Source organism: Lissotriton helveticus, chromosome 9, assembly GCF_964261635.1.
Source record: "Lissotriton helveticus chromosome 9, aLisHel1.1, whole genome shotgun sequence".
Taxonomy (NCBI): Eukaryota; Metazoa; Chordata; class Amphibia; order Caudata; family Salamandridae; genus Lissotriton; species Lissotriton helveticus.
This window is the reverse complement of record NC_136070.1, coordinates 728,904,590-728,929,026: the sequence shown is the minus strand read 5'-3', so window position 1 is coordinate 728,929,026 and position 24,437 is coordinate 728,904,590. Positions and strand designations below refer to the sequence as shown.

The window sequence follows — 24,437 nt, the reverse complement described above, 5'->3', positions numbered from 1 at the left end:
CTGTTTTTCCGCCCTCAGTTCTTCTGAATACCAAGTTTCTTGCTTATCTTTGGGATACTGTTTACACAATTTAAGGGGAGCGAGCAAGTCTACTGCCTCTAGGAGGGCCTTATTAAACTTTATGATGCCACTTTCGACATTATTGTTCTCAGAAATAAATGGATCTTTCCAGACCTTCTGAAATCCTTCGAGCGTTATGTTACGCCATTTCCTACGCCATACGGCAGGAAGTGGCTTTCGTTGTGGCAAGTGAAAACCCAATACAATGAATTCTACCACATAGTGGTCGGACCAGATGACAGGGGTTGGCGGGAGACATTTTATTTTAGGACAGTTTGTAAAAATAAGGTCTAAAGTATGTCCACCCGAGTGCGTTGGGCCACTGTTTTGAATTTTTAATCCCAATAGCCCCAAATCAGAAAGCAAAGAAATTGTGTCAGGGTGATCGGGTAGGTCAGTGTGAATATTAAAATCTCCAAGGAGGATAAATTCTTTAACATTCGGACTGCATTATAAATGAATAGTGACATTTTTTGCCCTAAAGTCAAGTAAGGATTCCTTGGTGTTTCGCTGTTAGGCCCTTTGGTAATAAATAGCATATTAGAGCTAGTTAGTGATGTGATTTCACTGCTGAACATGCAGTGAGTCTCTTCCTTATTTTGACTTTTTTATTTTAGTTTCTCACCCTGGGGTTGCGATATTACCACTACTTTTTACAACAATCAGTTGTAATTACGTGTTAAGTTTGGGGCAAAATTTCAATTTGACTGGGCATGTGAAGATGCCACATGTCTCCAAGACTGGATGAAAGTGAGCCACCCTAGCTGATCCAGAGTTCACTTTTAGGCTCACTTAAGTCCTTCACACTCGTACAGAGAAAGAACTGGATCAGAGAACAAATGTATGGCTGCCTTCCAGAGTTTGATTAGGATTAAAAATCGGCCGAGGCACTCCAAAATAATGTCCCACATTTGCGGATTGTCTTTCTGCAAAACCATGCTTCGGTGACGTTTTATGAAAAGAAGTGGGGTATGGGTCTCTGACAGAGGCATGTTTTCTTAACTACATGTAGATTTAAAAAAAATGCACGGATTAGTTCACGCTGGTGAACTTCACGCCAAGTTTCAAGTCAAGTCAAGTTTAAAATTTGTATAGCGCACTACTCACCCAGAGGGTCTCAAGGAGCTTGAGGGAAGGGGGTACATTACTTATCGAATATCCAAGTTTTTAGTTGTTTTCTGAAGGAGAGGTGGTTCTGTGTAAGGCGGAGGTAGGTTGGGAGGGAATTCCAGGTCTTGGCTGCTAAGTAGGAGAAGGATCTTCCTCCCATGGTGGATCTCTGGATGCGTGGAAATGCGGTGAGGGCTTGATTGGACGATCGTAGTTGGCGGGTGGGGGTGTAAAAGGACAGGCGCGTGTTGAGGTATTCGGGTCCTAGGTCCTAGAGGGCTTTGTGTGCATGGGTAAGGAGTCGGAACGTTATTCTCTAGTTGACGGGGAGCCAGTGGAGGTCTTTCAGGTGACCGAAAATGTGAGCTTGGCGGGGGATGTCTAGGATGAGTCTGGCTGAGGCGTTTTGGATGCGTTGGAGTTTTTTCTGTAGTTTGACTGTGGTTCCGGCGTAAAGGGTGTTTCCGTAGTCCAGTCAGCTTGTGGTCAGTGCATGGGTGACCGTCTTTCTTGTTTCAGTGGGGATCCAACGGAAGATTTTTTTGAGCATACGTAGGATGTTGAAGCATGATGATGAGACGGCGTTGACTTGTCTGGTCATCGAGAGGGAGGAGTCCAGGATGAAGCCCAGGTTACGTGCGTGGTCCGTTGGTATTGGTGCGTTTCCCAGGGCCGGAGGCCACCATGAGTCGTCCCAGGCAGAGGGGGATGATCCTAAGATGAGGACTTCCGTTTTGTCCGAGTTCAGTTTTAGACGGCTGTTCTTCATCCACTCGGCTACTTCTTTCATCCCTTCGTGTAGGTTGGTTTGGCCGGAGTTTGGGTCTTTGGTGAGGGAGAGGATTAGCTGGGTGTCGTCTGCGTAGGAGATGATGTTGAGGTTGTGTTGGCGCGCGATGGATGCGAGGGGACTCATGTATACGTTGAAGAGGGTGGGACTGAGTGATGATCCTTGTGGTACGCCGCAGATGACTTCGGTGGCCTCTGATCTAAAAGGGGGGAGGCGGACTCTCTGGGTTCTTACAGTGAGGAATGAGATGATCCAGTCCAATCCTTTTCCTTGTATTCCGACGTTGCTGAGGCGTTGTATAAGGGTGCTATGACAGACTGTGTCGAAGGCTGCGGAGAGGTCAAGTAGGATGAGGGCAGCTGTTTCTCCGTTGTCCAGTAGAGTTCGAATATCGTCTGTTGCTGCGATGAGGGCGGTCTCGGTGCTGTGTTTGGCTCGGAAGCCAGACTGTGAAGGGTCGAGGGATTTGTTGGATTCGAGGAATGTGGCGAGCTGATTGTTGACGGCTTTCTCAATGACTTTGGCAGGGAATGGGAGGAGCGAAATGGGGCGGTAGTTCTTAAGTTCAGTGGGGTCTGCTGTGGGTTTTTTCAGGAGGGCGCTGAGTTCGGCATGTATCCAGCTTTCCGGGAAGGTAGCGGAGTTGAGGGAGCAGTTGATGACGTCTCGGAGATGGGGTGCGATAATGGAGTCTGCTTTGTTGAAAATGTAGTGGGGACATGGGTCGGTTGGCAATCCTGAGTGGATGGAGTTCATCAGGCGAATGGTGTCTTCAGTGGTGATTGGGTTCCAGGCGCAAAGGTTGTTGGAGGGGGTTTTTAGTTCGGAGGTGGGTGGGGTGGACTGGTCTCCAAAGCTGTTATGTATGTCAGCGATTTTGTTGTGGAAGAACGAGGCTAGAGAGTCGCAGAGGTCTTGGGAGGGAGTGATGTCGTTGGTGTCGGCGGTGGGGTTGGTAAACTCTTTGACGATGTTGAATAGTTCCTTGCTGTTGTGGGCGTTGTTATCGAGTCGATCTTTGAATGCTGATTTCTTGGTGGATCGGATCAGTTGGTGGTGTTTGCGGGTGGCGTTCTTGAAGGTGGCTAGGTTGTCAGTGGTTGGGTTTTTTCGCCAGGCTTTCTCGAGGGTGCGACAGATCTTCTTGGATTTCTTGAGGTCATCATTGAACCAGGGTGCTCTTTTGCTATTTTGCTTGATTTGATGGTTTTTCAAGGGTGCTAATTCGTCAGCGCTGTGGGTGATCCATTGTGAGAGGTTGGAGGCTGCATGGTTTGGGTCTGATGAATTGGCAGGTGGGTTTTGGTGAAGCGATGTGAAGAGCTGGACGGTGTTAATTTTGTTCCAGTTTCTGCGGGGAATTGGTTGTGGGTGGTTGTGGGTCGTAGTCTTTTTGAAGTTGAAGTGAACGCAGCTGTGGTCCGTCCAATGGAGAGCTGTGGTGTGATTGAAGGAGATGTGCTTGCTGGAGGTGAAGATTGGGTCGAGCGTGTGCCCGGCATAGTGGGTGGGGGTGTCCACAAGTTGTTTGAGTCCGAGATTGGCGAGGTTGTCCAGAAGGGTAGTGGTGTTGCTGTCGTTGTTCTTTTCCAGGTGGAAGTTGAGGTCTCCCAGTAGAATGTAGTCCTCGGAGGGGAGGGCGTGTGGGCTGATGAAGTCAGTGATGTCTTCGCTGAATTGTGTGCGGGGTCCTGGTGGCCTGCAGATGAGAGTGCCTCTGAGTGTGGTCTTGGGGTCGGTGTGGATCTGGAAGTGAATGTGTTCGGCGGCTGCAAGGTTATCGTCGGAACTGGTCGTGATGCGGATGGTGTTCTTATGGACGATGGCGATGCCTCCTCCTGTTTGGTTGATGCGGTCCTTTCGGGTGATCTTGTAGCTGTCCGGGATGGCTATGGCGATGTCGGGTGCTGATGAGGCGTTCATCCATGTTTCTGTAAGAAAGGCGACGTCCGGCGATGTGGTGTCGAGTAGGTTCCAAAGTTCAATGGCGTGTCTATGGCCCGAGCGGGTGTTGAGCAGGATGCACTTCAGGTGGTTAGTGTCGGAGCTCTGTTTGGAGTTTGTGGAATTGGTGTGGGTTCTGATGCAGTCGAGCTTGCAGGAGTGGCAGGTGAAGGGTCCATGGGTGTGTCCTGGGGCGGCTTGGTAGCAGTTTGGGAGTCGGCCGGGGTTAAGTGCTGAGAGGGTAGCGGCGTGGTACGTTATACGGGTGGAGTGGGTTTTACGGGGGGCAGGGGGTCTGGCGCTGGGCGCGGTCCAGGCGCGGACGGGCGTAGACGGGCTTACCTTTGGCGCACCTTCGGCGCGCATAGGGCGCGACCGCAGCGCGTGAACGCTGCGCGTAAGTGTGACTGTCATAAGTGGATAGTGGGGGGGGGGCGGTGCGAGGGAGGGCCAGCTGGGAGGCGAGATCGGGGTGGAGAGGCGGGCTGGGAGGCAACAAAACAACAACAAAATGGCAACAAACCAAAATCGAAACAGGACGAGATTGGGGCTCAGGCAAGAATAATGCAAAGATGTGGGAAGAGGCACCGGCACAATCACGCACAATTTCAATTAACCAGCAATGCGAGCTTTCCGATATAGCGCTACGAGGTCACACAGGCACAAGACACAGTATGCGCGATGTGGGCTATTCACTAAAAGCGCTACAAAAATCAATCAGGCAGTTAAATGCAACCACAATCAATGCGAGCAGAGCACAGATGCTGTTAATGCGATCAGAGTTCAAATGGTGATGGCAGCAAAGAGCAGCAAAGCGCTACGATACCAGCTGAGCAGGGAAGCGTGGGGAGCGATCGCTTCTGAGCGAGTCAGGACGGTCACAGCGTAGGTGCGGAGAGGTCAGCTCCTATCTTCCAGTGGGAGGGAGGGGCAGCTGGGAGGCGGGAGCGGGGTGGAGAGGCGGGCTGGGAATCAACAAAACAACAACAAAATGGCAGCAAACCAAAATCGAAACAGGACGAGATTGGGGCTCAGGCAAGAATAATGCAAAGATGTGGGCAGAGGCACCGGTACAATCAGGCACAATTTCAATTAACCAGCAATGCGAGCATTCCGATATAGCGCTACGAGGTCACACAGGCACAAGACACAGTACGCGTGATGTGGGCTATGCACTAAAAGCGCTACAAAAATCAATCAGGCAGTTAAATGCAACCACAATCAATGCGAGCAGAGCACAGATGCTGTTAATGCGATCAGAGTTCAAATGGTGATGGCAGCAAAGAGCAGCAAAGCGCTACGATACCAGCTGAGCAGGGAAGCGTGGGGAGCGACCGCTTCTGAGCGAGTCAGGACGGTCACGCGAATATCAATGAGGCCACTTCTGCTCAGGCGCCCTGCCCCTGCTCAATCTGCATACCTGAATGGGCAGGCCCAGCGAGAGAAATGGACTGACACCTCTGCCCTGTTGGTAAAAGGGAGGTAATAAGGCCCATCTGCCTCCAGAAAGGCCACTCAGGCACCCACTGGGAGCATCCGACCAACACAGACACCGCCTAGATCGGAACCCATGCTGCACAAAGAAGCAGCCCACAGCTGGAACTCGGATTCCGGCCCCTCGGCCATTGCCCGATTGCCCGCGTTACCAATATGACCCTGCTGCCTTCCTTTAAGGAGTTCAGAACAAGTTTCTAGAACTGTAAAGAAGGTCTGTGCTGAAGAGGAGGTAAACAGCTTTGTATGCTTAAAACCTGCCTTGCAATACTACAGCTTTGGTCCCTGTGTGCTTGTGCTACATTCAAGTGCTTAGCACTGCTATATCTGACTAAGATTAGAGGCAATGCGTATTGTAATAACTTGAACTCAAGTAAATACCAGCGCAGTTTAAAAACTGCTGGTCTCAGACCCATGCATGTCTGTCTAAGAAGCTTCTGGTGAGGTGGCTCGTCAAAATCATGAGCACAGCACCCAGCAGATGAAAGACCGGTTCCGGACCCTAGAGGCACCCAGTAAACACTGAGGGGCACCATATTGACAAGAATACGGTGCAGCCATGCATTTTCCCCTGCTCTGGCGCTAATTTAGCTGCCTAGCGCCAGCGCAGGCACCCTTGCCTGCGCTGCACATAAACAATGTGAAATGGTGTTTTTTAACTTCTATGTGTGCTGCTTAATGTAGCACACATAAAAGTTGCGAAACGTCATTAAAAAAAAAAAATTGTTTATGTGCAGGAAGGGACGCCTTCCTGCAAATTAATAATAAATGGTGTTTTGCTGTTTCCATGTGCGCTGCACAATGCAGCACACATGGAAACGGCTAAAACAAGGAGAAATTAAACATATTTCCATGCTGCACTAGGATAAAACCAGGTTTTCCCTGGTCTTAATTTTAGTCCTGCCCCATATTTACGCCACCCTTGTAAATATGTGGCAGCATCAAAATCAATGGGTGTTGCAGTGGAATGCCCACCACAACTCCCATTGCCCTCCCATTTCACGCTAAGTATAGCGTGAAAAGGTGCCTTATTCACAAGATGGCTTTAAGCCACATTAAGCAGCTTAACGCTGCCTTGTGAATAAGGCAAAGCCTCTATCTCCACCACAACGTTGAGAAAAGTGATGTTGTGGTGGTGCTAGGGGCTTGTAAATATGCCCCTGAGTTTCCACTCAGGTGTACAGCTGTGTTTGCTACCATGCAAACAGCACCTTGTATGATTGTTACAGTCATAGTCCCAGTGCAACGTGACTCAAAACTATACCCAACATCCAGCATCCTCTGAGCCAACACCACATACAGTAAAGAAGATCCTTTCTTGATGTACACCTTCAACTCTTCTAGAAGCCAGCAGAACTTAATCTGAAGCTTTCCTCTGCAACAGTGACCCTATAGTGCTACCGTTCAGCTTGTACCCCTGGGGCAGCTGAACTTTCTCACGAAACTACAAACAGCAAAATATAAACTGATAGTAACGCTATATTAGAAGCAGACAATGCTCAGATAATTCACAGCTGCCCCCAACTCCGCTCCAGTGCATTGCATAAAATATAACAAGAAGTCCCAGAGTAGCTCAATAACACAAATTCTTAAAGTGACTTCTATGTTTACTTAATATAATTAAAGTATTATTTTGCTGATAATTGTTTGTGACACTTGTGCTGCCTTAACTGGATGTTCTATCCCCATTGCAACCTCTGAGAGTTAGCTTTGGTTGTGTTACGCCTTTACCCCCTAAAAATCAAAGCCTAAAAAGGAGGCTCTGGCATTACAGTAACGTGCAGTGTTCTCTGTTTTTTGCTTTTCCTGGGACAGAGTCAGTAACCTTTACATGCAACTTCTGCAGGTCCCAAATAAATAAATGGCTTGATGAAGTCAATTCAACACTTTTTTACCATGTCTCACACAATTTTCATTTGGGCCATCTCTGGTCATTCACTAAACTCATTCGCAACTGAAAATGACAACTCTGAATTGATGTATAATGGGAGAGCAGACACAGGTTCCGGAATGTACCCGCCAGGGCATCTCATCTCCTGAATAATTTCACTTTGAAAGATAAGTTTATCGAAGGAGCATTTGATGAAAAATACGGAGATGGTTATATCTTTTTTAATGTTACATTAACAAATCCCCAAATTACAAATGCGAAAGTACCATGTTCACACGCCATTTACACCCAAATACCCCGACTAAAAGCAAGGTGAAAAAAAATGAGGAAAACGTGAGATTTAGCATGAAAGCACACTGATACATGCTATTCTCAAAAATTCGTATTGTGAAATAATCAGACGAGCTTCCTTCCACCCGTTAGAGTTAACGATGCCCAAAGTTTCAGTAATTTGAAGGGAAAGAGGAATTTGAATGGACACATTTGAAGGTAATTTGGTGTCATCTAGGCACATGATATATCAGTGTTCTAGCGTCTATTCCAAAATATACATTTTTCTATATTTCACCACAAGTATCCAAATATACTGTAATATATACTTGATAGGCAATATACTCAAACCTCAAAAGTAAGCTGGAAAGGTGCAACTCCAAGGTTTTCATGAAGACAGACAATTTCTTCCTGGGTCGCAAGTGTTCTAATTGACACATTTGGCAGCATTGCCTTTATTGCTACAAAAAGTGGAAATTTAGACAGACAAATAAGTTGATGTGATTTGATAACTGTATCCATCTTATTCCACACTTAACTGAAAACTGCAAAATCTAAAGTGAACGTAGTATCATCTCATTGATTTTGATCATCAGGTGCAACGGGTGTATGACACTTTAGTTTGCAAATAAAAATAGTTATTTTCCATACCTTTTATTTCTATAATGCCCTTTCAGAAAACATATTCACAGTAATAATAAGCATGAGGTTTAGAAGACGTACCTGTGGAGAAGCTTGGGAATCAAATAAAAGCCACAAACATTCTTAATCGTTGTACTAGCCCCAAAAAACAAGCTCCCTGGCACTGCCGACTCGTGTGAATTCTCAAGAAAATGAATGCTCCTGGTTCATGGATGGTGTCAAATCTGGGGCATGAAGGCTTCCAAGGCAGTTTTCAGAGGCAGAACCATGTCCCATATAGAGACACGTCAAGGATACCCTCGTAACCAGCGGCTGGCAACGGAAAATCCTAAAGCTATATAGAGAGACATCAGGCTTGGCTGTAAACTGAGATAGAGTTGCCCTAGTGCCGGTAGGGAGCCATTCAAATTGTGCAGCCAGTGTGACTAATCCTCCCATGATGAACTTCAAATACCTAGGCATCTATAGAACCACATCTCCTCAAGGAAGCTGGAACCTAAACATACAACTACTGCTCACCAAAATTGGTTAGGACATGATGAGGGAAGTCAAGCTTAGGATCAAGAGGCAAGAAATTGCCCTTGCCAAAGAGACCCTGGCTCTTGCTAGAGAGAAAAAGTTGAGTGGATTAGATTCCACTGGTGGCAGCAACATCCCTAGGAATAGGTAAGGGTCATATGACCATAGAAACCTAAGTAAGATTGTCCCTCCCTACAAGAGTGGAGATGACATCCACAAGTGGATAACTGCTTTGGAAATGGCCTGTAAAGTACAACAGGTACCCCAGAGTCAGTGGGCAGCTATACTATGGCTCTCCTTTTCAGATAAAGGCAGAGATAAGCTCCTCACAGTTAGTGATGAGGATGCTGACAACTACACTGTCTTGAAGAGTGCTCTGATAGATGGGTTTGGCTTAACCACTGAGCAGTATAGGTTGTTGTTCAGAGACACCCAGAAGACACAGATTCAGGACTGGACTGACTTTGTAGATTGCGCCACTAAGGCTCTGGAAGGCTGGTACTGAGCAGTAAGGTCAAAGACTATACAGGATTGCATTATTTGATTATGAGAGAACAAATTCTTAATAATTGATTGTCAGAACCAGTTATTGCATCAACACCTGATTGACTCTGATCTGACCTCTCCCCAAGAATTTGGAAAGAAGGCAGACAAATGGGTCAGAACCAGGGTGAAGCAGAAGGTACAGAACCAAGGTGGTGATCAGAAGAAGCAAGACCAAAAGGGTGGGAAGAAAGCAAAAGACCAGAAGTCTTCGCCAGGTCCCCAAAAAGCTTCTAATGAGGGGGGCTCAAAGAAATCCAAAAAGAAAGAAGGTCCAAAGAATCCATGGTGTAATTTTTGTAAGGTCAATACTCACTGGACCAGTGAGTGCACCAAGAAGGAGGCAGCTCCAGCCACCATTGGCCCTAAGGCAACTGTTCCCCCTAGTACAGCTAATAGTGGTGGTTCTCAACAGAAGGGTGTAGTAGGGTTAACCCTGGGAACTGAGATGGATTCTGGCCTCGTCAGAATACCAACTCAAGCTGTTCTTGTCAGTGATGTGGACATGGCTATGTCCTCTACTGTGAGCCCCTGTAACTTGGGCAAGTACAGACAGACTCCTTTGATTAACAATAAAATGGCTCAGGCCTACAGGGACACATGTGTCAGTGTCACCATGGTGACACCTAACTTTGTGGACCCTGGACAGTTTATATTAGGTGAGAATTACCAAGTGACCAATGCAAGCAATGTCAATACCACCCATAGAATGGCAATTGTTAATTTCTCCTGGGGAAGGGTAACTGGCCTCAAAAGAGTTGTTGTTAGTTCAGACCTCCCTGTAGAATGTTTGTTGGGCAATGATCTGGAATCTTCAGTCTGGTCTGAAGTAGAGTATGGGACTCATGCAGAGATGTTAGGTATATCAGCACATGTCCTTGCTGTGACCAGGTCACAGGCCAAAAAGTGCAAAACTGAACAGGCCCTGGATCCTGAAACTATGGACCAGTTGCCTACCAAGAGAAAGAGCAGTAGGGTTGAGGCAGTGCCTTCCCCCTTGCCTCAGAATGAGGATCCGTCTTCCAAGGAAGCTGACTGTGAGACCCAAGAAGGAACTGTCCTAGAAGAGCTTGAGCCTGATCAGGTTGAGTTTCTTGGGACAGGGGGACCTTCAAGGGCAGACCTGAGGCAGGCACAATTGGACTGCCCCTCTCTTGAACCCCTCAGACAGCAAGCTGCTGCTGAGGCTGCTGGGAATGCTACAGGTACCCATAGAGTGTATTGGGATGAAGGGCTCCTTTATTCAGAGGCTAGAGACCCCAAGCCTGGTGCTTCCAGGAGGTTGGTCATACCTTTGGCATTCAGAGGCTTCCTTCTTACCTTAGCCCATGATATTCCCTTAGCAGGACATCTTGACCAGAACAAGACTTGGGACAGGCTTGTCCCTCACTTTCACTGGCCACACATGTAAGAAGATACCAAGGAGTTGTGTCGCTCCTGTGTCACCTGCCAAGCCAGTGGCAAATCAGGTGACACCACAAAGGCCCCCCTTATACCCCACTACCTGTGGTGGGGGTCCCCTTTGAAAGAGTTGGGATAGACATTGTTGGACCAATGGATCCCCAAACAGCATCTAGGCACAGGTTAATTCTGGTGGTAGTGGATCATGCCACCAGATACCCAGAAGCTATTCCCTTAAGGACCACAACAGCACCTGTTGTGGCAAGAGCCCTCCTGGGAGTTTTCTCAAGAGTGGGTTTTCTGAAAGAGGTTGTCTCAGACAGAGGTGCAAACTTTATGTCTGGATATTTGACTGCAATGTGGAAGGAGTGTGGAGTGAACTATAAGTTCTCCACACTCTATCATCCACAGTGCAATGGTCTGGTGGAGAGATTCAACAAGACCTTAAAGGGCATGATCAAGGGTTTACCTGAACAGCTTAGGCGAAGATGGGACATCCTTCTGCCCTGCCTTTTATTTGCTTATAGAGAGGTCCCACAGAAGGGGGTTAGCTACAGCCCTTTTGAACTTCTGTTTGGGCATCCTGTAAGAGGACCCCTTTGTCTGGTGAAGGAAGGATGGGAGTTACCTCTCAAAAAGCCTAAACAAGACATTGTGGACTATGTACTTGGTCTCCGCTCCAGGATGGCCGAGTACATGAAAAAGGCATCCAAAAACTTCAAAAAGCCTGGCATGACCAAAAGGCTGTACTGACTGTTTACCAGCCAGGACAGAAAGTGTGGGTGTTGGAGCGAGTGGCCCCAGCAGCACTCCAAGACAAATGGTCTCGACCCCACACTATTGTTGAGCAAAAGGGAGAGGTAACCTACTTGGTTGACCTTGGAACTCCCAGGAGCCCCCACAGGGTGCTTCATGTCAACAGATTGAAGGCATATGTTGACAGGGCAGACATGGGCTTGCTCATGGCTACAAATGAGGGACAGGAGGAGGAGAGTGACCCTCTCCCAGACCTACTTTCTCAGTACCCTGACGATGGGTCAGTTGATGGTGTAGCCTTGGCAGGCAGCCTCACTGATCAACAGCAACAGGACTGCAGACAAGTTCTTCAGTCCTATAGACATATGTTTTCACTGACTCCAAGTCAGACAAACTGGTTCCACCCATGAGTGGACACTGGTGACAGTCTGCCTGTGAAGAGTAAAATCTACAGGCAACCTGATCATGTCAGGGAACGTATCAGGACAGAGGTCCAAAAGATGTTGGAGTTGGGAGTTATTGAGCCCTCAGAGAGCCCCTGGGCCAGTCCAGTAGTCCTTGTGCCTAAACCTCACACCCAAGATGGTAAGATAGAGATGAGGTTTTGTGTGGACTATAGAGGTCTCAATGCTGTCACTAGGACAGATGCCCACCCAATACCAAGGGCAGATGAGCTCATTGACAGATTGGCTTCTGCCAAGTTTTTGAGCACATTTGACTTGACAGCTGGCTACTGGCAGATCAGACTAGCTGATGATGCAAAAGCCAAAACAGCATTTTACACCCCAGGAGGACATTATCAATTTGTGGTAATGCCCTTTGGTCTGAAGAATGCACCTGCTACATTCCAAAGGTTGGTGAACCAAGTCCTCTCAGGTCTGGATGACTACTGTGCAGCTTATCTTGATGATATTGCTGTCTTTAGCACCACTTGGGAAGATCACCTGATCCACCTAAAGAATGTTTTGGAGGCCCTGCAGAAGGCAGGCCTAACTATCAAGGCTACCAAGTGCCAGATAGGGCAGAGTAAGGTTGTGTACCTGGGCAACCTTGTAGGTTGGGGTCAGGTTCAACCACTGGAGAGCAAGTTCCAGACCATAAAGGACTGGACTCCTCCAACCACTCAGACACATGTCAGAGCTTTCTTGGGTCTGTCTGGTTACTACAGGAAGTTTGTTAAGAACTATGGGTCCATTGTGACTCATCTTAATGACCTCACCTCAAAGAAAATGCCAAAGAAAGTTCAGTGGACAGTAAGCTGTCAAAAGGCATTTGATGACTTGAAACAGGCCATGCGCACTGCACCTATTCCGCATAGTCCAGATTACTCCAAAGAATTCATTGTCCAAACAGATGCTTCTGAGTTGGGTGTGGAAGCTGTTCTTTCACAATTGAATAAAGATGGTCAAGACCAGCCCATTGCTTTTATTAGCAGAATGCTGACCCCTAGAGAGAAACGTTGGTCAGCTATTGAGAGGGAGGCCTTTGCTGTGGTTTGGGCCCTGAAGAAGCTGAGGCCATACTTGTTTGGCACTCACTTCAAGATTCAGACAGACCATAAGCCCCTCTTGTGGCTAAATCAGATGAAGGGTGAAAATCCCAAACTGCTTAGGTGGTCCATTTCCCTACAGGGGATGGACTTTACAGTGGAACATTGACCTGGCACTGACCATGCCAATGCAGATGGACTCTCCAGATATTTCTACTTAGAACATGAAGACTCAACTAGTCAAGGTTAGTTTAATGTCCCTGCGTTTGGGGGGGGGGGTTGTGTAGGAGAGTAGGGTCTGCTTCCTATGGTCACCCCCACTTTATGCTGTGATTTTCTGGTTTTTCGACTTTAGTGTGGCTGTGGGCCTGCTAATCAGACCCACAGCCCAGCTGTTCTCTCTCTAAATTGATACCATGTACTTTAGGTAGATACCTAATTGGGAATTGGGTCACCTTTGTGAGCCCCTGTATAGTGTACCATAGGTACCCAGGGCATAGGTGCATCCAAGGCCTACCAGGGGCTGCAGCATGTATTATGCCACCCCTGGCTGGCCATCCAAACTGACACCACAGGCTGATCACTCAGCTTCGGCAAGGTCGTGTAAGGTGTCAAACACTTTGGAATACTACCCCCCCCCCCTGCCAGTTCTGGCGGCGGGGGTAGCATTCCACCCTTCTAGAGGGAGAAGACATGTAGTTACTGCTTTACCCGGTTAAAGTTAAAAAGAGCCTCAGCATCACAAAATGGATGCTGCTGCCACAGACACGAGTCTGACCTCCTGCTGCTGGACGAAACTCCGGCAGGGGAGGCCGGGACAATAGGTTTCCTGCCTTGGGAGGTGCTAGCACCTCCCCAGACAGACTTTCAGTGTATTGGGGCAGGGAGGGCTGCAACATGAGACACTGCCTGGGGCACACAAGGTGCTCCATGCATAGCCCGGTTCAAACCAGCTGCTGGGGCACTCCAGTCCCGCTCTGGCACAAAACTGGACAAAGAGAAAGGGGTGTAACCAGCCCCTTCTCAGGGTCCACCCATAGAAGGACTGAGCAGGTAATCCAGCCCCTTAGATTAGTATAAAGATAGGAGTTGTGTCTAGAGACATTAGATTATCCTGGACTGAAACTCTGAAATGGAACTCTTGGACCTTCGACATTCTATACCGACTAGAAGACTGAAGACATCTCCCATGTGGTCAAGGAGTGACCACCCAGTGCAAACAGGCACCACCAGTAACTTGCCGGTTTGCTTTGTTGATGCTTCTGCTAAAACCCGAAGACTCAGCGACTCAGGAACTGGACTTACAGACATCTCCAACTCCGACCCACATCCACAGCAAAGCTGAGACCCGTGGCGGACACAAGAGACGTGGGACCGGACACCCTGGACTACCTGCTCTTTGCTTAACCGATACAGAAAAGGGGGTGGTGATGAACAGAGTGTCTGAATTAAGCAGACCACTCTTACCCAGTCCAAAGATCAGGGCTTGATCCATCACCGTTATTTATCTCACTGCCCCATCCCAGCTCAGAACCTGGCTATATGCAAATTAGTCTGTCCCTGGCCCAGTGCATCATGGGAACAGGGCAGACCAAACTACCAAGCCAATTCTTCACCAGAAAGGAGACAAGCTACCGGGGACCGGTTTCTGGCATTTCAGCCTCTTCGGCCCGGCTTGCTTGAATCCTGATGGAGCAGTGAGAAAGGGACTCATGTCTGAGTATACCCTGCCACACCTATAGTGGCCAAAATCGATACAGAAAAGGGGGTGGTGATGAACAGAGTGTCTGAATTAAGCAGACCACTCTTACCCAGTCCAAAGATCAGGGCTTGATCCATCACCGTTATTTATCTCACTGCCCCATCCCAGCTCAGAACCTGGCTATATGCAAATTAGTCTGTCCCTGGCCCAGTGCATCATGGGAACAGGGCAGACCAAACTACCAAGCCAATTCTTCACCAGAAAGGAGACAAGCTACCGGGGACCGGTTTCTGGCATTTCAGCCTCTTCGGCCCGGCTTGCTTGAATCCTGATGGAGCAGTGAGAAAGGGACTCATGTCTGAGTATACCCTGCCACACCTATAGTGGCCAAAATCGATACAGAAAAGGGGGTGGTGATGAACAGAGTGTCTGAATTAAGCAGACCACTCTTACCCAGTCCAAAGATCAGGGCTTGATCCATCACCGTTATTTATCTCACTGCCCCATCCCAGCTCAGAACCTGGCTATATGCAAATTAGTCTGTCCCTGGCCCAGTGCATCATGGGAACAGGGCAGACCAAACTACCAAGCCAATTCTTCACCAGAAAGGAGACAAGCTACCGGGGACCGGTTTCTGGCATTTCAGCCTCTTCGGCCCGGCTTGCTTGAATCCTGATGGAGCAGTGAGAAAGGGACTCATGTCTGAGTATACCCTGCCACACCTATAGTGGCCAAAATCGATACAGAAAAGGGGGTGGTGATGAACAGAGTGTCTGAATTAAGCAGACCACTCTTACCCAGTCCAAAGATCAGGGCTTGATCCATCACCGTTATTTATCTCACTGCCCCATCCCAGCTCAGAACCTGGCTATATGCAAATTAGTCTGTCCCTGGCCCAGTGCATCATGGGAACAGGGCAGACCAAACTACCAAGCCAATTCTTCACCAGAAAGGAGACAAGCTACCGGGGACCGGTTTCTGGCATTTCAGCCTCTTCGGCCCGGCTTGCTTGAATCCTGATGGAGCAGTGAGAAAGGGACTCATGTCTGAGTATACCCTGCCACACCTATAGTGGCCAAAATCGATACAGAAAAGGGGGTGGTGATGAACAGAGTGTCTGAATTAAGCAGACCACTCTTACCCAGTCCAAAGATCAGGGCTTGATCCATCACCGTTATTTATCTCACTGCCCCATCCCAGCTCAGAACCTGGCTATATGCAAATTAGTCTGTCCCTGGCCCAGTGCATCATGGGAACAGGGCAGACCAAACTACCAAGCCAATTCTTCACCAGAAAGGAGACAAGCTACCGGGGACCGGTTTCTGGCATTTCAGCCTCTTCGGCCCGGCTTGCTTGAATCCTGATGGAGCAGTGAGAAAGGGACTCATGTCTGAGTATACCCTGCCACACCTATAGTGGCCAAAATCGATACAGAAAAGGGGGTGGTGATGAACAGAGTGTCTGAATTAAGCAGACCACTCTTACCCAGTCCAAAGATCAGGGCTTGATCCATCACCGTTATTTATCTCACTGCCCCATCCCAGCTCAGAACCTGGCTATATGCAAATTAGTCTGTCCCTGGCCCAGTGCATCATGGGAACAGGGCAGACCAAACTACCAAGCCAATTCTTCACCAGAAAGGAGACAAGCTACCGGGGACCGGTTTCTGGCATTTCAGCCTCTTCGGCCCGGCTTGCTTGAATCCTGATGGAGCAGTGAGAAAGGGACTCATGTCTGAGTATACCCTGCCACACCTATAGTGGCCAAAATCGATACAGAAAAGGGGGTGGTGATGAACAGAGTGTCTGAATTAAGCAGACCACTCTTACCCAGTCCAAAGATCAGGGCTTGATCCATCACCGTTATTTATCTCACTGCCCCATCCCAGCTCAGAACCTGGCTATATGCAAATTAGTCTGTCCCTGGCCCAGTGCATCATGGGAACAGGGCAGACCAAACTACCAAGCCAATTCTTCACCAGAAAGGAGACAAGCTACCGGGGACCGGTTTCTGGCATTTCAGCCTCTTCGGCCCGGCTTGCTTGAATCCTGATGGAGCAGTGAGAAAGGGACTCATGTCTGAGTATACCCTGCCACACCTATAGTGGCCAAAATCGATACAGAAAAGGGGGTGGTGATGAACAGAGTGTCTGAATTAAGCAGACCACTCTTACCCAGTCCAAAGATCAGGGCTTGATCCATCACCGTTATTTATCTCACTGCCCCATCCCAGCTCAGAACCTGGCTATATGCAAATTAGTCTGTCCCTGGCCCAGTGCATCATGGGAACAGGGCAGACCAAACTACCAAGCCAATTCTTCACCAGAAAGGAGACAAGCTACCGGGGACCGGTTTCTGGCATTTCAGCCTCTTCGGCCCGGCTTGCTTGAATCCTGATGGAGCAGTGAGAAAGGGACTCATGTCTGAGTATACCCTGCCACACCTATAGTGGCCAAAATCGATACAGAAAAGGGGGTGGTGATGAACAGAGTGTCTGAATTAAGCAGACCACTCTTACCCAGTCCAAAGATCAGGGCTTGATCCATCACCGTTATTTATCTCACTGCCCCATCCCAGCTCAGAACCTGGCTATATGCAAATTAGTCTGTCCCTGGCCCAGTGCATCATGGGAACAGGGCAGACCAAACTACCAAGCCAATTCTTCACCAGAAAGGAGACAAGCTACCGGGGACCGGTTTCTGGCATTTCAGCCTCTTCGGCCCGGCTTGCTTGAATCCTGATGGAGCAGTGAGAAAGGGACTCATGTCTGAGTATACCCTGCCACACCTATAGTGGCCAAAATCGATACAGAAAAGGGGGTGGTGATGAACAGAGTGTCTGAATTAAGCAGACCACTCTTACCCAGTCCAAAGATCAGGGCTTGATCCATCACCGTTATTTATCTCACTGCCCCATCCCAGCTCAGAACCTGGCTATATGCAAATTAGTCTGTCCCTGGCCCAGTGCATCATGGGAACAGGGCAGACCAAACTACCAAGCCAATTCTTCACCAGAAAGGAGACAAGCTACCGGGGACCGGTTTCTGGCATTTCAGCCTCTTCGGCCCGGCTTGCTTGAATCCTGATGGAGCAGTGAGAAAGGGACTCATGTCTGAGTATACCCTGCCACACCTATAGTGGCCAAAATCGATACAGAAAAGGGGGTGGTGATGAACAGAGTGTCTGAATTAAGCAGACCACTCTTACCCAGTCCAAAGATCAGGGCTTGATCCATCACCGTTATTTATCTCACTGCCCCATCCCAGCTCAGAACCTGGCTATATGCAAATTAGTCTGTCCCTGGCCCAGTGCATCATGGGAACAGGGCAGACCAAACTACCAAGCCAATTCTTCACCAGAAAGGAGACAAGCTACCGGGGACCGGTTTCTGGCATTTCAGCCTCTTCGGCCCGGCTTGCTTGAATCCTGATGGAGCAGTGAGAAAGGGACTCATGTCTGAGTATACCCTGCCACACCTATAGTGGCCAAAATCGATACAGAAAAGGGGGTGGTGATGAACAGAGTGTCTGAATTAAGCAGACCACTCTTACCCAGTCCAAAGATCAGGGCTTGATCCATCACCGTTATTTATCTCACTGCCCCATCCCAGCTCAGAACCTGGCTATATGCAAATTAGTCTGTCCCTGGCCCAGTGCATCATGGGAACAGGGCAGACCAAACTACCAAGCCAATTCTTCACCAGAAAGGAGACAAGCTACCGGGGACCGGTTTCTGGCATTTCAGCCTCTTCGGCCCGGCTTGCTTGAATCCTGATGGAGCAGTGAGAAAGGGACTCATGTCTGAGTATACCCTGCCACACCTATAGTGGCCAAAATCGATACAGAAAAGGGGGTGGTGATGAACAGAGTGTCTGAATTAAGCAGACCACTCTTACCCAGTCCAAAGATCAGGGCTTGATCCATCACCGTTATTTATCTCACTGCCCCATCCCAGCTCAGAACCTGGCTATATGCAAATTAGTCTGTCCCTGGCCCAGTGCATCATGGGAACAGGGCAGACCAAACTACCAAGCCAATTCTTCACCAGAAAGGAGACAAGCTACCGGGGACCGGTTTCTGGCATTTCAGCCTCTTCGGCCCGGCTTGCTTGAATCCTGATGGAGCAGTGAGAAAGGGACTCATGTCTGAGTATACCCTGCCACACCTATAGTGGCCAAAATCGATACAGAAAAGGGGGTGGTGATGAACAGAGTGTCTGAATTAAGCAGACCACTCTTACCCAGTCCAAAGATCAGGGCTTGATCCATCACCGTTATTTATCTCACTGCCCCATCCCAGCTCAGAACCTGGCTATATGCAAATTAGTCTGTCCCTGGCCCAGTGCATCATGGGAACAGGGCAGACCAAACTACCAAGCCAATTCTTCACCAGAAAGGAGACAAGCTACCGGGGACCGGTTTCTGGCATTTCAGCCTCTTCGGCCCGGCTTGCTTGAATCCTGATGGAGCAGTGAGAAAGGGACTCATGTCTGAGTATACCCTGCCACACCTATAGTGGCCAAAATCGATACAGAAAAGGGGGTGGTGATGAACAGAGTGTCTGAATTAAGCAGACCACTCTTACCCAGTCCAAAGATCAGGGCTTGATCCATCACCGTTATTTATCTCACTGCCCCATCCCAGCTCAGAACCTGGCTATATGCAAATTAGTCTGTCCCTGGCCCAGTGCATCATGGGAACAGGGCAGACCAAACTACCAAGCCAATTCTTCACCAGAAAGGAGACAAGCTACCGGGGACCGGTTTCTGGCATTTCAGCCTCTTCGGCCCGGCTTGCTTGAATCCTGATGGAGCAGTGAGAAAGGGACTCATGTCTGAGTATACCCTGCCACACCTATAGTGGCCAAAATCGATACAGAAAAGGGGGTGGTGATGAACAGAGTGTCTGAATTAAGCAGACCACTCTTACCCAGTCCAAAGATCAGGGCTTGATCCATCACCGTTATTTATCTCACTGCCCCATCCCAGCTCAGAACCTGGCTATATGCAAATTAGTCTGTCCCTGGCCCAGTGCATCATGGGAACAGGGCAGACCAAACTACCAAGCCAATTCTTCACCAGAAAGGAGACAAGCTACCGGGGACCGGTTTCTGGCATTTCAGCCTCTTCGGCCCGGCTTGCTTGAATCCTGATGGAGCAGTGAGAAAGGGACTCATGTCTGAGTATACCCTGCCACACCTATAGTGGCCAAAATCGATACAGAAAAGGGGGTGGTGATGAACAGAGTGTCTGAATTAAGCAGACCACTCTTACCCAGTCCAAAGATCAGGGCTTGATCCATCACCGTTATTTATCTCACTGCCCCATCCCAGCTCAGAACCTGGCTATATGCAAATTAGTCTGTCCCTGGCCCAGTGCATCATGGGAACAGGGCAGACCAAACTACCAAGCCAATTCTTCACCAGAAAGGAGACAAGCTACCGGGGACCGGTTTCTGGCATTTCAGCCTCTTCGGCCCGGCTTGCTTGAATCCTGATGGAGCAGTGAGAAAGGGACTCATGTCTGAGTATACCCTGCCACACCTATAGTGGCCAAAATCGATACAGAAAAGGGGGTGGTGATGAACAGAGTGTCTGAATTAAGCAGACCACTCTTACCCAGTCCAAAGATCAGGGCTTGATCCATCACCGTTATTTATCTCACTGCCCCATCCCAGCTCAGAACCTGGCTATATGCAAATTAGTCTGTCCCTGGCCCAGTGCATCATGGGAACAGGGCAGACCAAACTACCAAGCCAATTCTTCACCAGAAAGGAGACAAGCTACCGGGGACCGGTTTCTGGCATTTCAGCCTCTTCGGCCCGGCTTGCTTGAATCCTGATGGAGCAGTGAGAAAGGGACTCATGTCTGAGTATACCCTGCCACACCTATAGTGGCCAAAATCGATACAGAAAAGGGGGTGGTGATGAACAGAGTGTCTGAATTAAGCAGACCACTCTTACCCAGTCCAAAGATCAGGGCTTGATCCATCACCGTTATTTATCTCACTGCCCCATCCCAGCTCAGAACCTGGCTATATGCAAATTAGTCTGTCCCTGGCCCAGTGCATCATGGGAACAGGGCAGACCAAACTACCAAGCCAATTCTTCACCAGAAAGGAGACAAGCTACCGGGGACCGGTTTCTGGCATTTCAGCCTCTTCGGCCCGGCTTGCTTGAATCCTGATGGAGCAGTGAGAAAGGGACTCATGTCTGAGTATACCCTGCCACACCTATAGTGGCCAAAATCGATACAGAAAAGGGGGTGGTGATGAACAGAGTGTCTGAATTAAGCAGACCACTCTTACCCAGTCCAAAGATCAGGGCTTGATCCATCACCGTTATTTATCTCACTGCCCCATCCCAGCTCAGAACCTGGCTATATGCAAATTAGTCTGTCCCTGGCCCAGTGCATCATGGGAACAGGGCAGACCAAACTACCAAGCCAATTCTTCACCAGAAAGGAGACAAGCTACCGGGGACCGGTTTCTGGCATTTCAGCCTCTTCGGCCCGGCTTGCTTGAATCCTGATGGAGCAGTGAGAAAGGGACTCATGTCTGAGTATACCCTGCCACACCTATAGTGGCCAAAATCGATACAGAAAAGGGGGTGGTGATGAACAGAGTGTCTGAATTAAGCAGACCACTCTTACCCAGTCCAAAGATCAGGGCTTGATCCATCACCGTTATTTATCTCACTGCCCCATCCCAGCTCAGAACCTGGCTATATGCAAATTAGTCTGTCCCTGGCCCAGTGCATCATGGGAACAGGGCAGACCAAACTACCAAGCCAATTCTTCACCAGAAAGGAGACAAGCTACCGGGGACCGGTTTCTGGCATTTCAGCCTCTTCGGCCCGGCTTGCTTGAATCCTGATGGAGCAGTGAGAAAGGGACTCATGTCTGAGTATACCCTGCCACACCTATAGTGGCCAAAATCGATACAGAAAAGGGGGTGGTGATGAACAGAGTGTCTGAATTAAGCAGACCACTCTTACCCAGTCCAAAGATCAGGGCTTGATCCATCACCGTTATTTATCTCACTGCCCCATCCCAGCTCAGAACCTGGCTATATGCAAATTAGTCTGTCCCTGGCCCAGTGCATCATGGGAACAGGGCAGACCAAACTACCAAGCCAATTCTTCACCAGAAAGGAGACAAGCTACCGGGGACCGGTTTCTGGCATTTCAGCCTCTTCGGCCCGGCTTGCTTGAATCCTGATGGAGCAGTGAGAAAGGGACTCATGTCTGAGTATACCCTGCCACACCTATAGTGGCCAAAATCGATACAGAAAAGGGGGTGGTGATGAACAGAGTGTCTGAATTAAGCAGACCACTCTTACCCAGTCCAAAGATCAGGGCTTGATCCATCACCGTTATTTATCTCACTGCCCCATCCCAGCTCAGAACCTGGCTATATGCAAATTAGTCTGTCCCTGGCCCAGTGCATCATGGGAACAGGGCAGACCAAACTACCAAGCCAATTCTTCACCAGAAAGGAGACAAGCTACCGGGGACCGGTTTCTGGCATTTCAGCCTCTTCGGCCCGGCTTGCTTGAATCCTGATGGAGCAGTGAGAAAGGGACTCATGTCTGAGTATACCCTGCCACACCTATAGTGGCCAAAATCGATACAGAAAAGGGGGTGGTGATGAACAGAGTGTCTGAATTAAGCAGACCACTCTTACCCAGTCCAAAGATCAGGGCTTGATCCATCACCGTTATTTATCTCACTGCCCCATCCCAGCTCAGAACCTGGCTATATGCAAATTAGTCTGTCCCTGGCCCAGTGCATCATGGGAACAGGGCAGACCAAACTACCAAGCCAATTCTTCACCAGAAAGGAGACAAGCTACCGGGGACCGGTTTCTGGCATTTCAGCCTCTTCGTGATCATTTTGTCCACCATAAGCGTGGAAGGGTATACTCAGATGTGAGTCCCTTGCTCATTGCACCATCAGGATTCAAGCAAGCCGGGCCGATGAGGCTGAAATGCCAGAAACCGGTCCCTGGTAGCTTGTTTCCTTCCCAGTATAAGAATTGGCTTGGTAGTTTGGTTTGTCCTGTTCCCATCATGCACTGGGACAGGAACAGACTAATTTGCATATAGCCAAGTTCTGAGCTGGGATGGTGCAGTGAGCTAAAAAACGGTGATGGATCAAGCCCTGATCTTTGGACTGGGTAAGAGTGGTCTGCTTAATTCAGGCACTCTGTTCATCACCACCCCCTTTTCTGAATCATTTTGTCCACCATAAGCGTGGAAGGGTATACTCAGATGTGAGTCCCTTGCTCATTGCACCATCAGGATTCAAGCAAGCCGGGCCGATGAGGCTGAAATGCCAGAAACCGGTCCCTGGTAGCTTGTTTCCTTCCCAGTATAAGAATTGGCTTGGTAGTTTGGTTTGTCCTGTTCCCATCATGCACTGGGACAGGAACAGACTAATTTGCATATAGCCAAGTTCTGAGCTGGGATGGTGCAGTGAGCTAAAAAACGGTGATGGATCAAGCCCTGATCTTTGGACTGGGTAAGAGTGGTCTGCTTAATTCAGGCACTCTGTTCATCACCACCCCCTTTTCTGAATCATTTTGTCCACCATAAGCGTGGAAGGGTATACTCAGATGTGAGTCCCTTGCTCATTGCACCATCAGGATTCAAGCAAGCCGGGCCGATGAGGCTGAAATGCCAGAAACCGGTCCCTGGTAGCTTGTTTCCTTCCCAGTATAAGAATTGGCTTGGTAGTTTGGTTTGTCCTGTTCCCATCATGCACTGGGACAGGAACAGACTAATTTGCATATAGCCAAGTTCTGAGCTGGGATGGTGCAGTGAGCTAAAAAACGGTGATGGATCAAGCCCTGATCTTTGGACTGGGTAAGAGTGGTCTGCTTAATTCAGGCACTCTGTTCATCACCACCCCCTTTTCTGAATCATTTTGTCCACCATAAGCGTGGAAGGGTATACTCAGATGTGAGTCCCTTGCTCATTGCACCATCAGGATTCAAGCAAGCCGGGCCGATGAGGCTGAAATGCCAGAAACCGGTCCCTGGTAGCTTGTTTCCTTCCCAGTATAAGAATTGGCTTGGTAGTTTGGTTTGTCCTGTTCCCATCATGCACTGGGACAGGAACAGACTAATTTGCATATAGCCAAGTTCTGAGCTGGGATGGTGCAGTGAGCTAAAAAACGGTGATGGATCAAGCCCTGATCTTTGGACTGGGTAAGAGTGGTCTGCTTAATTCAGGCACTCTGTTCATCACCACCCCCTTTTCTGAATCATTTTGTCCACCATAAGCGTGGAAGGGTATACTCAGATGTGAGTCCCTTGCTCATTGCACCATCAGGATTCAAGCAAGCCGGGCCGATGAGGCTGAAATGCCAGAAACCGGTCCCTGGTAGCTTGTTTCCTTCCCAGTATAAGAATTGGCTTGGTAGTTTGGTTTGTCCTGTTCCCATCATGCACTGGGACAGGAACAGACTAATTTGCATATAGCCAAGTTCTGAGCTGGGATGGTGCAGTGAGCTAAAAAACGGTGATGGATCAAGCCCTGATCTTTGGACTGGGTAAGAGTGGTCTGCTTAATTCAGGCACTCTGTTCATCACCACCCCCTTTTCTGAATCACTTTGCTTAACCGTGCAGCTTCTGAGGCACCCTCGAAGTTGTGCATTGGGGTTTAAGAAGCCCCAGACCCGAACGCCATTTGCACCGAAGCTCAGCCCTCCACACTCCACGAGTGCCGCTTGGGGCCTGCTCCTGCATTTCAGCTCGACACATCTTCCCGGTTGCTAGCCCATTGGCTAGTTAGCCCTCCAAAGACTTTCTTGTAAAACTACACTGCTTGCT

The 24,437-nt window shown here is 48.9% G+C and overlaps 1 protein-coding gene across 10 annotated transcripts in view; it reads right to left on the bottom strand.

Annotated features, from left to right (window-relative positions):
• TOP6BL (TOP6B like initiator of meiotic double strand breaks) overlaps window positions 1-24,437 on the bottom strand; it is a 2,208,219-nt gene that overhangs the window by 1,677,849 nt on the left and 505,933 nt on the right. For 8 of the 10 annotated variants that reach the window (XM_078660852.1, XM_078660845.1, XM_078660847.1 and 5 more), the window contains exon 4: window positions 7,911-8,020. The exons of the other annotated variants lie outside the window; for them this stretch is intronic. In XM_078660852.1, the coding sequence (XP_078516978.1) occupies window positions 7,911-8,020 (110 nt within the window). The remainder of the gene's footprint in view (window positions 1-7,910; window positions 8,021-24,437) is intronic. 10 annotated transcript variants of the gene reach the window in all.